At 37.0% G+C, this 16,853-nt stretch overlaps 1 protein-coding gene across 3 annotated transcripts in view; it reads right to left on the bottom strand.

Moving 5' to 3' along the window:
- The window catches only part of LIN9 (lin-9 DREAM MuvB core complex component), a 39,357-nt gene that overhangs the window by 9,736 nt on the left and 12,768 nt on the right, over positions 1 to 16,853 (bottom strand). For all 3 annotated transcript variants that reach the window (XM_059468085.1, XM_059468086.1, XM_059468087.1), the window contains exons 4-10: positions 16,106 to 16,210; positions 14,105 to 14,238; positions 9,957 to 10,082; positions 4,954 to 5,111; positions 3,733 to 3,866; positions 2,389 to 2,508; positions 2,116 to 2,217 (exon numbers count right to left, since the gene is read on the bottom strand). In XM_059468085.1, the coding sequence (XP_059324068.1) occupies positions 2,116 to 2,217; positions 2,389 to 2,508; positions 3,733 to 3,866; positions 4,954 to 5,111; positions 9,957 to 10,082; positions 14,105 to 14,238; positions 16,106 to 16,210 (879 nt within the window). The remainder of the gene's footprint in view (positions 1 to 2,115; positions 2,218 to 2,388; positions 2,509 to 3,732; positions 3,867 to 4,953; positions 5,112 to 9,956; positions 10,083 to 14,104; positions 14,239 to 16,105; positions 16,211 to 16,853) is intronic.

The following is a 16,853-nucleotide window of genomic DNA, read 5'->3' as shown; positions in this document are numbered from 1 at the left end:
ACAGCATGTGAAATATTTAAGGATACATCATAAAATTAATAAAGCATGAAAGATTTAAAAAAATATTACTCATTTATTGCTGACTTTATTCTTAATATCATGTTAATTTTTGAGCCAGTCTTCTAATGCATCAGTCCACAGTCTCAGATGTCAAACTGTAACATGTAGTAATAAATAAAAAGATTTAGAAAAACTAAGACAGTGTAGAAAAATGATTAAAATAGTTGTTACAAGTCCCAATGTTTGCTTAAAACTTCAAGTAATAGGAAAAGAGAATATCCCTAATATTTATCATTGTATGCATGTGATTTTGGATTCACTTCTTCTTCTTCCAAATTAATTTCAGATAAGGGAAATAAAGGGCTGCATTAAAACCTTATTTGAGGTATGCTCTGTATTTTCTGTTTTGTCCAAAATTCTTCCCATAAAATTGTTTCTTTGTGGTCTTATTAATAACAGCCTGGCAATAGTTTTTGAGAAAGTTTTCTTGGGATCAAACTGTTTTTGACCATTTACTTCCTGAATCAATATTAAATGAGAAGAAGGGATTTGATTTTTTTAAGGTACCAGTGTATCATAAAGGCTAAAAAACCATCCTGAGCAGCAACCCTTAACATAAAAATACATTTGGTGAGTACAGCACAATCAATAATTAGCATTCACCAGCTTTATGTACTGCACAACACCAAATTTCAGTACCACCTACAACTTCTAATTAAAAAATTGATTCTTACAAAGAATGCTTCAAGTCCTTCAATAAATGTTTAAGCCCTGTGAGTCTCTGTTGTTGCTCATACAGACAAACACCAAAAATCTGTGGATTGATTTTGTTCAAAGCATTTTGAAAATCTTCAAGCAAAAATACATATTAACGTGGTATCTTTGTAAAATGCCACCATTTGCAAGAGGCCTATACTTGTAAAACTCAGATTTCCTTATACTGAGTAACATACAGCCACATGTGACTGACAAATCACACATTTTCATATTCCAAATGCAGAAACAATATCATAAACACATAATTTGATGTTCTAAGTAGAGGTAAAGCTCAATACACCTTAGTTACCAAGTCTCACTGACCATACTCAGTGACCCAAACAGCTGCAGATGCAGTTTAGCTGCATAAACACTGTATCTTTTGTGTATTTCAATTTTTCCATAATTAATCTTTTGGAAAACTACATCTATTTTAAATTTTCTTAGCTAAGCTAGATGTCATGCCACCTTTTTCAAAATCAGCTTCATACAAGTTTCCTCTAAAAAAGCTGAATAGATGATACTGTCAAACAAAATTCATTATGCTGAATGGCCCAAATGTTAGTGTGTCATGTGAGCTTCTGACACAAATTTATTCTTTTGACCAATTACACAGACTTTGAAATCTGAGAGGCATTTCACTTCTCAGTTCTTAGTATTTTAAACATGAATCATTCCAATCTCCTTTGGCATGTTCAAAACTGCTTTCCTTGTTAAAGACTTCAATCACTGATCTTAAGCTAAGCCAACATGAGCAATTACATTCCTCCACCATCCTGGAAAAATGCTTCAGTGTGTTTTAATATTCAGTGAACCTCAGCTTCCTAACATGACTTGTCTGTGCTCTTCTGAACTAGTACACAAAAACCACTGAGAAATTATTTCATAAAGGTGAAGAAAAAAGGATTGTCTATGTAGTGTTATCTATAAAATGAGTGTTGCTTTTCTTCTCCAAGAGAGTAGAACATCATATAACATAAAATATATATGATAATGCATATAGGCAAATGTTCTTTCCACAATGTAACTGTATTTAAAATAAATAAAGAAGTCTTAAAGTCTGCACATACAAATAATACTTTTTTTTTAAATTAAATGGTAGATCTGGGAAAATAAGACCCTTTTGAGGACCTCCGTCGTCTGAAAAGCAGCATATTTCAAAGGTTATAAACAAGTGAGAAAATTAAGAAAAAACAAAATAAAAACAAATAACAAAAATGAACATCTCTTCAAAAGTTAATTTGACTATTACCATACTTGTCATAAATTAACAGAAGGTCATTGAACCACAGAAGAATTGGCAGAATAAACACAAAAGGACAATAAACAACAAAATTAAGAGCTGCAGTTAATACTTACCACTTGAATGAGGAATTCTACTGGAAAGCCTCCTAGTGTTTCACTATCTGTGCCTGAAATTTTGTTTTTCCATGAAGACTGTCCTAACAAAGGATCACTGTCCTATAAAGGATAAAAATCTAAATGAGTATTTTCTTTTTAGAGGGTTTTGCTAAAATTTTGATAATGCTAAATAAGGTCAGAAAACTGATCTCCAAAACTTTTTAAGGTAACAACTTCAAGTATCCAAAAAAACATTTTGGTGATGAACAGCAGTTGAGGAAAGCAACTCACTGTGATTGGAGACTGGAGAGAGGGAGTGTAGGGCAATCGGGGAGGAGTCATGAAGAAGCGCGAGGGCCGCTGTTTCTGTCCGAAGGCAGCGATTGGCATGGTTTCATGGGGCTCATTACTCTGCCACACAGGGACAGGGAAAGGCAAAGGGAGGATATAATTCAGTGTCTGATTCATTTTTAACCTTTTGGAACACGTAATTAATTTATTTCTGGGATCTGGACTAGCTGTGCCTATCCACACCCCAACCCAACGACAGGAAGAGATGAATGTTTTGCTTTTGGTCGAGGAGTTTTCAAAGTTTTATCCCATCAAATAAAAGCTGCATGAACATTTCCAAAAATGCCATTGGCAGGTAAATCACAACAGGAACTTAGCAGAGGATCCAAACTCAGACCATGACAGCATCTCCTTAATTTTTAAAGATTTTCTAATCCTTCTGATGTTTACATTCTTGTAATGAATTTTCTCACACACTTTCTATAATAACTTATTGTTTTGCATTCTTTTATGGAGGAGGAGAAATTTGATGGACTGTTGGTTTGTCCAGTGTCATTGGACAGGTGGCACTTTCAGCCTCCAATCCACTGTCACTTTTGGAAATTTATAAATATTGGAGTCAGAAATTAAACTTCCCTTTTTTTGCCTCGAAAACAGCAGTGTGTGCACGTCGTGTTATTTCGTGTCCTACAATGACAATGACAGAGACTAGAAGAATTATGTAGATCCAACACCACACAAGATACAAAAGAAAGTCAGGTCCTCCAGAAATCTTGCAGCCTAGGCTGGACTGCCTGGCAGGAACAAAGCCTAGGAGCTGGGAGATAATCTCCAATTGTTTGACCAAAATAACATCCTCCCAGGTAGCTTCATTAGCACAAGAAATTCCAAAATCAAGTTCAATCAACTCGTAATACTTGTTTGCAACTCCCACAGGCCTTTCCTGACTTGGGCAAATCACAAAGGGCCAGGGTTTTCTTGAACATTTTCTGCAAATCCTGGCAGGATCTCATTGCAGAATTCTCTCTGGGATCCTATAGCACTCATTTTATTTCTTCATATTGAACTCAGGCTATTTTAACAGTCTACAATAGCTGGTCTAGTAAATTATTCCACCCTGAGCCATTTTTCTTTAATCATAGAGGGTTATCCTGTTTTGTAAAACCATAAACAGTAAAATTTTATTATCCTGGAATTTCCCATGCATCTGTTATGCCTGTTTCTACTTTATGACAAAACCACCTGGGTGTAATTTCTTATTTTTGATTAAAGCACATCATTGTAGATTCTTAAAATTTCATTTTCTTATTACAGCTACTTTTAGAATGTGTCATTAATACTCACAAGAACTTCATAATCTGGGACTGTGTGTGTTCCAAGACCTGCCCTGTCAAAAGTCACCCTGTAGGTGGCATTAAGAGTGTCTACAGCATCTATTTGTCCAGTGAACAGACCATCGTGGACACCTCGCAAACGGGCTGAAAACAACAACAGGACAAGAAGAAACCAAACATTACAATGCTATGATACAAATAACAAAACCAGATTTATTACATCTTTTGCAAATAATTCTTTATATGTATACTAAAAAGCTGCATATTAAATGAAAAAAAGAAAATAGCAAACCCAGAAAAAAGTCTGTATAGAAATATTACCAACTTTGTTACAAAATTTAAGTTTGAAGGGTAAATATTTCCCAAATCTAATCCTTAGCACTACACTTATGTCTAAGAAACTCCCACTGTTTCATACCCTGTACCTTCTGACAGACAGATCTTGCAGGCAAAAGTCAATTTCCAGATGATTTTGCACACCACTTCTCTCTGAATCCCTCCTCTGATGACTGCATGTTTAGCAAAAAAAGGTGTGGAAGGATACAGGTCTAGGAGAGTGAGGAGAGGCAGTGTGGTGCATGTCTGCTCTTCAGCAAGAGCTAAGGGCAGTGATGTTCAACACAAAAAATGCAATGAACAGTTGTGGCTTGAATAGGAGATGTGAAGTGAAAAGCACCTGGACCAAAATCAGACAGGAGGGAGGAATTCAAATTTTCATAAAACTAGGCAAAACCTGTGGAATGCTTTCAATAATATTCCTCCCTCAGTTATGTGTAAGGTTTTTTAGCAAGGCAATGTCATGTTCAGCATGCACATCCAACTACACTGCAATACCAATTGTATATCTGTTTCAAAACAGGTAGTTTTCTATTTATGGAAAAATAAAGTTCAAGTTTATATTAGGTCAGATCTGAAACTCACCCAACACTCAGAATTTTAAAATTAAGCATCTCTCTCTCTCCAAAATGTGATACACTAGACATGTAAGAAATCCTACAATTTGAACAGCAGAAATAGTAAGTCATACTAAGTTTGCAGCTCAAAACCTTATCAGTGTTTTAAAAATATCACCTAATCTCCACAAGCACTTTCTCAGTGAACTAACAAAAAACTGATACAATTTTGATGTTTTACATTTATTATAATTATGTGCACTAAGTGGATTATGACTTAACTAAAATCTTTACAAAATACACTTGGCTCCTTATTTTGTTTGTTTTTAAGAATTTACCTGTAACTTTTGTTCCTATTACAAGTGGTAATGGAATTTCTTCGGGAAGATCTTTGAACTGTGAAAGATCTGCAACTTTCCTCTGCTGCAAAAGTCTGATTTTCTGTCGCTTCTGTTTTAATGCTGACCTCTCTTCCTCAAAGAATGCAGAGGAACACCTGTAATTTCATTAGATAAAATATATATTATACTTAAATTAATCACTAAAAATATATATGTGAAGGTACATCAAATAAATAGGCACTGTTTAAAGAATCACTGTGAGAAAATGGAAAAGCTTGGGATGATGTGGTCAAGAGAAAAAAAATCTTGTTTAATGCATTTAGACAAGCTCACTCCTCACAATTCTCACCCTTAAAATAAGAGTCTATTTTAAAACAATACTCAGGAATAGTAGCTGTTGCAGTGGTATATCTAAAGAGCACAACTTTTTAGGATTATTTCTGCTTATAAGGATCCATCTAGGGTCACAACAAAGCTAAAGCTGCCCAGTCTGCTGTAGATGCCAGTTCAATGCACTGAGGAGGGTGTCCTGTGAGTGCCCTGGCTGCCAGCACTCACTGATACACAGGAGATCCCTCTCACATCTGCTCATCAGCTCAATTAAGCTAACTGAGTATGACAGGGCACCAGACTCAGCACATACATGGCACTTCTCTGTCTCATCTCCTTGCAGCTATGCAAAGCACAGCTCAGCCCCAAAATCTCTGATGAACTGTTCTGAGATTGATCATAGTCAAAGTTTATTTGATCTTGGGCTACTGTGTAAAAATCACATCATCTGTAGTAGTGCCCTTCTCCATGCTGGGGGTAGAGTTCTTCTTAAAATGCAACCTGAAAGATGGAAGACTCACTCCTAAAGTGCTTAATTTGTATTAATTTTCATTTCTAACCTACTGAATAGGCAAGATTCATGAGGGAGATATGCAAAAAGACATTAAGGACTCAATCTTATCTTTCATTCCTTACTAAAAAAAGTTTCTTAATTCTCGTGTCAATGAAAGAAGTAATTTTAAAAAGGTGCACAAATGTTATTTTAAGTCTGCTTGATTGCAGAAAGTTATTTATCATATAATTTGCCCCCTTTTTAAATTGCTTTACTGCAGTCAAATGCAGATTAAACATTTTCTGTGGAACTCATACAGTAATATATAGATTACTGATCAATAAATTCTATTTTATCAAGTTATTTTAGAAGACATTGTCAACTCTGCTGATGGTTCCCTCTACTACACTACAAATTATTTTCTGACTTAAATCCCTTCAAGATGCTCCTCAGTCATCTCCAACCCAGTACTACAAAGAAGTCAGCTCCTTATTCCAAATCTTCTGCTACAACTCTCCTATTATATGCTGAAACAAACATTCTCAGGTTTTCTTCTGTATACCCTCACTGGGAGAGCTCCACAAAGCCCTTTCAGTGTTGTCCATGATTTCTCTTCCTGGCATTGTGTATAAGAAGACTGTAAGCACTGAGGTGCCAGGATGCTGAGACCATTTTGTTTCACACTGACCAGCACTTCCACACTCTATATGCACCCATCAGTTGCCTTTTATCTCACACATGTTTTCTAAGTTATATGGGGCACAGGCCACTTGTTTTCTCCCAGTGTTACCACAATGAGATCCTAGTCCTAAGCAAGACATGGGAGAAAAACACAAGCAAGAATGAACTGCAGCTGTGAGGTACTTCTGTCAGGTAATGCAGACATGCACTGCACTGAAGGCTCCCATATGAGGCTTCACAACCACTATCAGCACAAAAATCACCACTTTGTATTGTCTAGTTTTTGTATAGCCTAGAAATTCTGTTGTAGACTGAGGCTGTAGGTGTGTGTCCCACTCACCAGTTTAGCACTGAAGAGCAGAATGTGTTTACCTGGAAGTAGGTACTGTTCCAGTGCTCCTCTTAGGAAATTAAATTATCTGGAAAGGGATGTGGCAGACATAGAGAGGGATGGTTGGGAAACTTAGGAAGAGTTTACTTGGATATTCTCATTTATTGATGCTATTGACTTCATAATTACTACTGGGGAGGAAGAGGTGTGAAATAATGCTTGCAGTGGGCTGTGAATATCAAGTTGCAAAATGTAGGTCAGAGCTTTTCAAGTCCATTGAAAAGAAGAATGGCTAACCACAATGAGACAACAAAACAGGCAAAAAAAGAAAAAGAAAAAAGAAATACAGACTTTGTATCAGCCCTCTAATAATGTCCAGGGTCTTGCACTAGGAACAGCAAATATCACCTGATGTTTTTTGACTTGTGGTCTCAGAAATACAAATTCAAATGCTGATACACTAATCACTGACCTTTGAAGGTCCCTACAACAGCAGCACTGGTTTACCGATAGCTCAGATGGTCTTAAAAAGTCTCTGTCCCAAATGCTGCAACTATGGAGGTAGAAAGTATTTGCAATATACTTCTGGCTTCTGTTAAAGGAAACCTTCAACCCAGCATTACCCAAATGCATTTAATAAAGGTTATCTTCATGCCATCCTATGAAAAAATGAAGATTAAAACTATGGTACAGATCAAAATTGCAAACTCATTAGTTTTCTGTAGAGACTTCTTAAGAGGTTGAACATTCTTCTCAGTTTTAACCTTGCTTGTGAGAATTTGAACTAACAGGAATCACCACCATCATGTAATGGCAGGACAAGCAGATCTAAGCTCAATTCATATCCACTGCTGTTTTACAAGCCAAATTAAGTTTACACAGAGTACACAAAACTAACTATTACCTCTTCCTTTTCCTGGAGCATATCTTTCCCCACAGTCTACAGGAATCTTACAAGCTTTGCAGGCTCTCATGAAGAATACTGCTGTGCCAATCAAACACACTGTTGATGTGTGATAGGACATTTAAGGTAGCAGCAGACATAAGAAAATAGTACAATATATTTAAACAAAACAAAAAGATGACAACCATGTGCATAACCATCACAGAGACACTATTATCCTCTGCCATCAACACTGTGGCTGCAAAATGTCTTAATTATTCATTTTTAGTCTCTCATGGGGAGATATCAGTGTTGACAGTTTGCCTCCATATGATGAGGACAGAGAAAAGAATGGTAAAATAAAAAATCTTTGCTCTAGAGGTAGATTAAAATCATCTTGAAAAAGCATTTAAATGATTTAGAATAATTCAAAGTATTTTAAAACTAAGGCCAAAGAACACTCTTGACATCTTGAAAGAAACTAACATAATTAAAAAATACTAGCATAGAAATAAAAAGCAAACAGGAATGCTTATTTTATGTTGCTGTAAAGCAGTAACTCAGAGTTTGCATTAAATCACACTCTTTATGCAGTCAATTGCTTCTACTTCAGAATTCAGATAAAAGAATTTCCTGCCTATTTAGACCTTTAGTTCCTTTGGCATGAGTCTCTCTTTTTTAAAAAAAATAACTCTATTATGGTTGAACAAAAAAACCCCAAATCAAACCCAAAACCACTCTCCCCATGGCTTAAAAAAATAAAAGCAAAAAACCAACCCAAAGAACGCCTGAAAAACAAAAGGAAATTTGCAACCCATCAGGCTGGATGGGGTTTTGCAATCTGATGTAGACCAGGTTCCTGCCCAGGGCATCCCCTGACCCCAGCCCCTGCTGGAAACCAGACAATCTTTAAGGTCCCTTCCAACCCAAACCATTCCAAACTCTGAAGTTTCACCAATGCTCCAGCAGAACTGCTGGATGAGGCAAGCTGATCTTCTAGAGGTAACACTTTTGGCAAAAGTCAAATGAGAAATTGCTGACTTAACCTCCACCATTTCTCTCTCAGTGGGAAACATGACAACAAAGGAATGTAAAGCCAAGTTAAGCTCAAATTACAGGAACATCTTTTCTAGAGGAGCTATTTTCAAACTGGTTCTGCTGCCTTTCCTTGACTGACAATTTTTACTTATGTTGTTTGCAGGTACAGAAGATGAAATGGTCTCCATCATGCAAAATACAACCTGACTCAGTCATCTATGCAGAAATGAATTCAGTGAATATATTCAGAAATATATTCCACATGAAGAAATTGATTCAGTGCCTTAGTGTTTGTATTTACAGAAATCAAAGGCTGATTAATTTATGAAACACTACTTATAAAATGACAGGGTGGTCAAATTTGGAAGCACCTCTGGAAGTTCTCTCCTCCAAGCCCTTCAGCAGAATGACCTCCAGGAGGTTTCCCAGAACCATGTCCAGAGGGCCTCTGAGTACATCTTAGGATGGAGATTCTACCACCTCACTTGTGCCTGTTCTCTCTTTTCCTGTCTCCAGATAATGCTGGGAAAAAAAAAAAAACCTGGCCCTGCCTTCTCTCTACCTTCCCTTCAAATACTTATGTACAAAAATGAGATCCTCCCTTAGCCTTCTCTGGGCTAAATTGTGTAGGTTTTGTGAAAAGGCTGAGCTTAATCAGAGGGTTTAAGAATTAAAAATTCTAAAACAGAAAAAGAACCCCATGTACTTCATTAAATTCTATCTTCTTCTCTACAATGGACAATATTTTATGGGTGACTTAATTTCTTCTCTGTCTTGATAGCCACTCTAAGAAAAGCTGAGGATCTATAAAATGGTTTAAAAAAATAATAAAATAAACGAGGTGAAAATGTACACTTGTTTTCCCCAAGAAGAGCTGGTTATAGACAGAAAAAAAAAACCTCAGTGAAAAATTGGCCAGCTCTTCCAAGCCAGGAAGCACTGCAGTATAGAAGATACAATAACAACTTTAACACATCAGTTAAAGCTTGGACATCTAGTTATCTGGAGTGGGAAGAGAACATTTCAACCATAGGCTCAAGAAAACTACATGGACATATGCATTTCAGTAATAGGGTGTGTGAGGGAGAGAGGTGCTCAAAGAACACCTCAATCAAATGAGTTTTACTCCTTTGAAGATATTGTTTTGTTCTACTATTTGAATGCAAAATTTTTTACAAGGAATAATTTCAGTAACATCAAAATTACATGTAAGTAACAGCTGAAAGAAAAGAAAGAAAAATTACCTCCTTGGTTTTCCCATTAATCGCCTGATTTTCCCCCATTCTACTCTTGTCAATTTTCTGGTTTTCAAAGTTGGAAAAGATTCTTTCAGGCATATACAGAAATCATTATCACCTTCAAATAGTGGCCTGTTAAAACATAATTAGTCCTGTGTTAACCACACTAAGTAAACTTTTGTCACAAGATTCCAAAAAACATCCATCACCAGAAACGCGTTAAAAAATATTAATATAAATTAGTCACATGAACAAGACACTTCTATTCAAAGAACAATTTTAATTCAGTCAAAAACAAAATCAGAAAGTTTCCAGGACTATTGTTCTTTGACTCTTCCTATCACTGACATTTAAAAATGCTCCTTTCTATAGGTTCTACAGAGAAATACACATAATTCATCCTTCTCTATAATGGATAAAAAGGCACCAAATGAAACTTCAGCAGAGTCAGCTCAGTGTCATGAAGATACTGCAACACACTGAAGGAAACTAGAGAGTGAAATATTGAGAATAAAGGGAAGGACCATATGGTACTGAGAGACAGACACAGTACCTTTTTTCATCAATTCATTCAATTGTAACTCAGGTTCTCAAAGTTTCCAAAATACAGGAAATTGAACCAACTCATCATTCTCCACAGCTGTACAGGTGAGACTTCTATTGAATCACCCCATGGGTCTATGGTGAAGCACAGGATGAGTGTGAGAGAAGTGACAGTTCAGAGAACAGACCTGCACAACTGAGCAATTTCTCTCTGATGCTATGACCCATCTCTAGCTCTGTTTTATGACTGCCTTTTTTCTTTGTAGTACCACATCCTTCTTCGGCTGAGGAGACAAGGGAGCAGCAGCAGATATGCCCATCTAATAGAAGGTTAATCATAAAAAGACTCTGTGCAACTGAAATAGATCCCTCCTGGCAAGAACAAAAGGAGAACTGCATCCTGGGGAAAGCTGCTTTTCTGCACTCTGTGCAGGGCACTGGGGTTTGGAGGGGAATACACCCCAGCACAGAACAAAGAGGACCTTGGAAGCAGCACTGCTTTCAGCTGAGTGTCTGGGGTGGCAGGAGAGAGGAAAGGTGCACAGATATAAGGAAACCCAGGGAAGAATAGAATAGAATAGTTCTACAGCAGGAGGATTTCACCAAGTGAAAAGGAAAATAAAAAGAATGAGCAATGAGGCTCAGGAAACAGACACAGAAGGGTACACAACAGTGTCATTTTATCCATATTTACTATTGCTAACAGAAGATATCTATATAAAGAATAACTATTTAGCCCAGGTGTTTTTTTGGTCTTTTTTTTTGAGATAATCTATATTTGATTATTCTTACTAACTCTTGTACTTAAGCAGGCAAACTCTAAATCCACAGCATCCACAAGACTGGAAGCTCTGGAAAATGGTGGAAGCAAATCACAGGTGCATCTGCTTCTGAGAGCCTGTGATCACTGTGGTAGTAAGCAGCACTTCAGAAGTCTCTGGAGACCCAAAATCAATGGGATTTTACAGGAAACAGTCCACTGCAGTAGTATATACAGAATTCAACTGAATCACCTTCAATAATCTAATAACCACAGATGACAGTTGTAGAAATAAAAATAATTCAAAAACTTACAGCAGACATGGCATTTTATTTGATTATTTCAATTTTGGATGCAATAATTTGATTAAAATATTCAGAGATTTGTACAGTGAGCCATATTTTGTCAGTCGATAGCTCTATGATTTAAACTTTTTTAAGCTTCTCATTAAGCCTGGATCATATCACTTCCAACAAGATGTATCAAAGTTTTCCTTCCAAAGATATGCAGTCTCTTAGTAAACTATGTTATAATATCTTAATATCTTATGAGCATTGCAAGCTGTATTTGATTTGCAAGGAAAGGTTTTGGCAGAGGGGGGTTTTGGCAGAGGGGGGGTTCTTTGGGAAGCTGCTGGAAGCTTCTCCCATATCCCACAGAACCAACACCAGCTGGTTCCAAGGTGGAGCCACCCTTGGCCAAGGCTGAACCCACCAGTGATGGTGGCTGTGCCTATGAAATAACGCAGTGAGGAAGGGGAAAAACCCTGTGCCACTGCAGCAGGACAGAGCTGCAGCTGTCTGAGAGAAACAGCTCTGCTGCCACCCAGCCAAGGTCAGGGCAGGAGGTGCTCCAGGCACCAGAGCACAGATTGCTCTGCAGACCAGGGTGAAGCAGCTGTGTCCCTGCAGCCCATGGAGAGCCCCATGTTGGAGCAGGTGGATGCCCAAAGGAGGGTGTGGCAGAAAAATTTTTCAGCAGAAAAATTATGTAAAAAGTAGAAAAGCGAGGACAAATAGAACAATGGTCTGTGTATTAACGCTTGTCTGGAATAACTCCCTAAGCTACAGAAAAGTTTATCTAGCAAGATATTAGGAAGTTTGAAGCTTAATAATGGAGCTCCATGCATTGTGTTTTAAGGCTTACAAGCAGGTATTATATTCTAAATACACAAGCATTGTTTTAACCAAAGGTACCTGTGCTTATAGTGGTTGCATGGAACTGCTGTCAATGTGCTTTTGCTTTGTGTGATTGGTCAAAAAACTTATAAAGTGAGTTGTAACATTAAGTTCTTTGTCTGCTGCCTGGGATGTGAGCTGGTGGTATCTTCCCATTGTCATAATCACGTAATGAGACTGATGCTGGAAAATAAAGCAGCTCAAGGCACGTTCCCAGCAGTCCCATTTGTGATTTGTACATAGACCCTGGCCAGCGATATTATACTACTTTGATTGGCAATAAATTAAACTAATTTCCCAAAGCTGAGACTGTTTTGCCCATGACAATAAGTGGTGTGGTCTCTCCCTGTGCTTATCTCATCCTTTGACTCTTTTGTTACATTTTGTCTCCTGTGTCCAACTGTGGAGTGACAGAGCAGCTTTGATGAGCACCTGCTTTAGCCAAGGAGAACCCACCACACCTGCACACATGGGTAACTATCAAAGAGGATTTCAGAATTACCTGCTAAACTCAAATTCTAGCCTGCTAGACCTACAGCTAGACCTACAGCTTTGTAGACAATTCTTTAAACTAAAAGTTCTTGGTCTGTTGCAAAAATCATTATTAAAAATGTCACATATTAAAATTACTCCTAGAAATAAGCAGGGTTGGGATTATTAATTTTTTCCATGTAATTGGAGAAGAAGCATGATAAGACTAATTCTTTCAAAGGAATTAAATCCTAGAGATGATAAATATAAAACTAACTAAAATGGACATGAAATTTTTCCACATCTGATGAATATATGCCAAAATGTTTTTCTGTTGCTATGACTGCCTTCTCCGTTAAAGAAAAAAAAGCTACAGCAATTGTGATCAAAATAGGAAGGAAAAACAGTAATTATTTTGTTTGTACATTCAGGAAAATAATGCTTAACTCTGAAGCCATTCTTTAGAATATTAAATACTTGTGTTGCATCTATTAGTCAAACAGTGTAGATTTTAATATTCCATTGATTAATAATGTTTCTTACATTTTAGAAATGAAATTATTTATTTTAAACAATTCACACCACTGTGACAGTAGCATTAAGAGAACAAGTGCCAAAAACTCTGAGGCACAAACTGCAGAAACAGTCCAGGAAATACATTATGAGATCCAAGCAGGATGCTAATATCTGGACAAGAGTTGAACAATCACAGCCTGAAGCTCTGTTAGTGATCACAACAAAAACAGGATGATGGGGAAAAATATTTAATATCAACATTTACAGCTTTTAGGAAAGCAGCACTTCATGAAGAAGCAGTGTCCTTCCTATCTCCTCTGTATAGCACTGATGCAAGGGTTCAGAAAAGTCTAAGAGTTCTGATATCTTCATGTTTCAGATGCTAAAAGCATTATGAATAAAATCTGGTATCTGGTAGAGGCAGAGGTGATAAAAAGAAAATTACATCCATGAAGGCAGGCTTTCTATAGAAGACTTTCTAAAGTTAGTAGTTGCAAAGAACCAAGAGCACATACATTGCTCATTAGAAAGAACACCCACCACCACCAACAAACAAAATAGCTTTACATAATTAGTATTTAAGAATAAACTGGGGTATCTAACCAATATATGGAACTATGCAGCTGAATTTTAGAAAATTCCATGTTCCTGCACTAATAAGAGGTAATTATACAAAGCAAACATACTTATCTATATTTGAATAGAACCACTCATATATACACCACTTGTGAGCTTTGGGCAGCTTGAGCAGGTTCCGAAGCCGCAAACCAATCTTCTGTGAGACCTTCTTTTCTGGGGTGGACATTGTTGTACTGAACTTCTAGGTAGTGAAAAAAAAAAACCAAACAGTTAAACAGAATCTACTATTTTTCAGTATTCAAATAAAGCAGATTTTCCTGATAAAAGCCTGCACATGTTGTTTCATAGCAATGTTCTTCTTGCAGATCTATAACAGCCCTTATTGCATTATATCAGCAATGCAATCAAACAGAACAGACAGAAAATTTTAACAGGATCAATACCATTATCTCCAAACAAAGCTCTTCTAACAGAAACATTTTCCAGCACTGAAAATGTTGTTACATTATTGGTAACAACAGCATGGCACTAAAATAGATTTGGACTTCAAAACTCTCACCAGCTGTCTCAGGTGAGCATAATTGGTGTTGTAGCTCAGATGCCAGCAACAGCACCTGCCTGATTTGCACTAAAACTTCTACTCTTGCCCACTCTTCTTAAGCTGAGGATGAAGCTAGGACAGGAATATAACACAGGCAAAACTTTGAGCAGAGTGTCTGCTTAGAAAACTGCAAGTGAAATCAGCAATCAAGTTTTAACTACATTTAAAAGCTATTTGATAAATCATGGAAAAGACAGTGTCTTACATTCCTTGCATAATAGATAGACCCATGTTTAAACAAATCCATAAAAAAAAAAACAAACTGTAATTTTGTTCCAAGGATGGCTGTCTTAGCTGACAGAAAGAACAACTTTTCTGCAAAAAATAACAGCTTTTTGAGACCATAGGTTTAACAGGGTCCCTATGTCATTATCAACTGCTATCCTTCCCCAAACATTCAAAGTATTTTGGACTTTAGTAGCAGCAATAATAGGATAAAGCATAAGGTAGGCACCTTGTTGGCTGCTGCTGCCCTAGATACAAGCCCCTTTCTCTCACTGCAACTCCAGGAAACAAAGTCTGGTGGGACAGCAAGATCTGTCAACTACAACAGCTGCAGTCCCTGCAGCAAATATTTATCTGACAATCACTGGACCTCCAGAATCAGACATTTAAGCAAAAAACAACTGGGTTTAGAACATTACCAAGTCTTTCTACTCTTAAAAATTCATGGTAATTAAGAGAAATATCATGGTTCTCACCTCTGGCAGAACAGACCCAGCTAAATGGTGAGTGCCAAGCTTTTCATATCAAGACACTGCACAGCACAGCTCAGAAGGCTGTGCAGAACTCGGAGAAACTCAGAAATCAGAGCAGAACTCAAACAGTACTTTTACAGTGAGGTTAATTTAGCCTCAGAAGGTGATGGCACAGAGAAGTGATGTGGAGGACAAAGGTACTACAGAGCCAACTCACTGAGATTAAGAGATGCTCCGCTTTCTATCATAACAAATAAAGGCTGACAAATTACAGCTGCTTTTTTGTCTATATCAAGGAGTGGACACATAAATGGAGGATGGAAAAAACAAGCTCTTTGAACTGAGGACTTTAGCACTACAGGATCAAGAAGGTAAAGCTGGCCATGAACACAGTTAGGCTACAAATCTAGAGCAAGTCCCTAATTGGTTGGGATACATTAAATTCTAGAGCAGCCTTCTCAGTTACATAATCAGTGCAAAAAACTGAAGCTGAATAAATTCATGCTGACTACAGGAGATGGTTGTCTGCAGGAGCATGATGGGCACTGAGTCTGGAATCCTTTCTAGCTGTGTGTGTTCATGTTCAAGATCACAAAGAACAGGTACTCCCATAAACAAAATCAGTGGTAAGAAAGAAAAATATTAATCTGTTTTGAATTGTGGCTTACTTCTAACAACAGTTTTCCTCACAAGAAGATTCATAAACCAAAAATACAACTTGAAAATCAAATATATTCAAATTTTCAACTAGAACAGATAGGTTTCTTCCCCATTTTGTTAAAAATATCTCCATACATGTATGTAGGTACCTGTGGAACCATTGCAACCTTCTGATTTCTTTTGGGGGACCTTGTGTTTATTTGTCTGTCATCATCTTCACTGAAGAGCCGACTCCGTTTTGAATTTCTGAAGGGCTGTAGGGAACAAAATTAAGAATTACAAGCAAGAAACCTGATTTCTCTGTTCATGCAGAGAATTCACAGTGAGAGAAATGAAATACCTCTTGTCTTATCACCTGTTGGTTTTCAGGCACACAGTAAATAGTGTGCCTCCTAGCACCCATATATCTAAGGACTGAGAGAAGAAGGAGCTCAAGATTCCAGGCTTTTCCAGTGCTAACTATAACCATTACTACACTGCTGGCCCAGTTTCACAGAAGTATTTAGAGCCTGACTCCCACTTGTTTCCATTAGAGTTAGGTGTCTAAACACTTGTGTATCTTAGCTTGCCTTGGTTATAAGTAGTACATCTGTTAAACAATTTGTTTTGAATTTTGGATTAAAAAAAGGTTTATTCAAACACTGTATTTGGTTTGTATGTTCTCAGCTACATAGAATTTAGCAAGAATTTTCTAATAAAGTGACATGTGTTTGCTGTTTTTTTAACTCACTGAAAGTATCTGCATAGCAAAATGCTAGCAAGATTGAGTCTGAAGAAACTACATCTTGAATAAATTATGTGACAATCTCAGAAAAAAGAATTTAGAATCCATGCTAAGTAAAATTTACTTGCGTACTGCTATAGCTCAGAAAGAATTAGAAGGCTGACTGAAAACAA

This window comes from Ammospiza nelsoni, chromosome 3, assembly GCF_027579445.1.
Source record: "Ammospiza nelsoni isolate bAmmNel1 chromosome 3, bAmmNel1.pri, whole genome shotgun sequence".
Lineage (NCBI taxonomy): Eukaryota > Metazoa > Chordata > Aves > Passeriformes > Passerellidae > Ammospiza > Ammospiza nelsoni.
The sequence above is the reverse complement of the archived record's forward strand: the minus strand, read 5'-3'. Positions and strand labels throughout refer to the sequence as shown.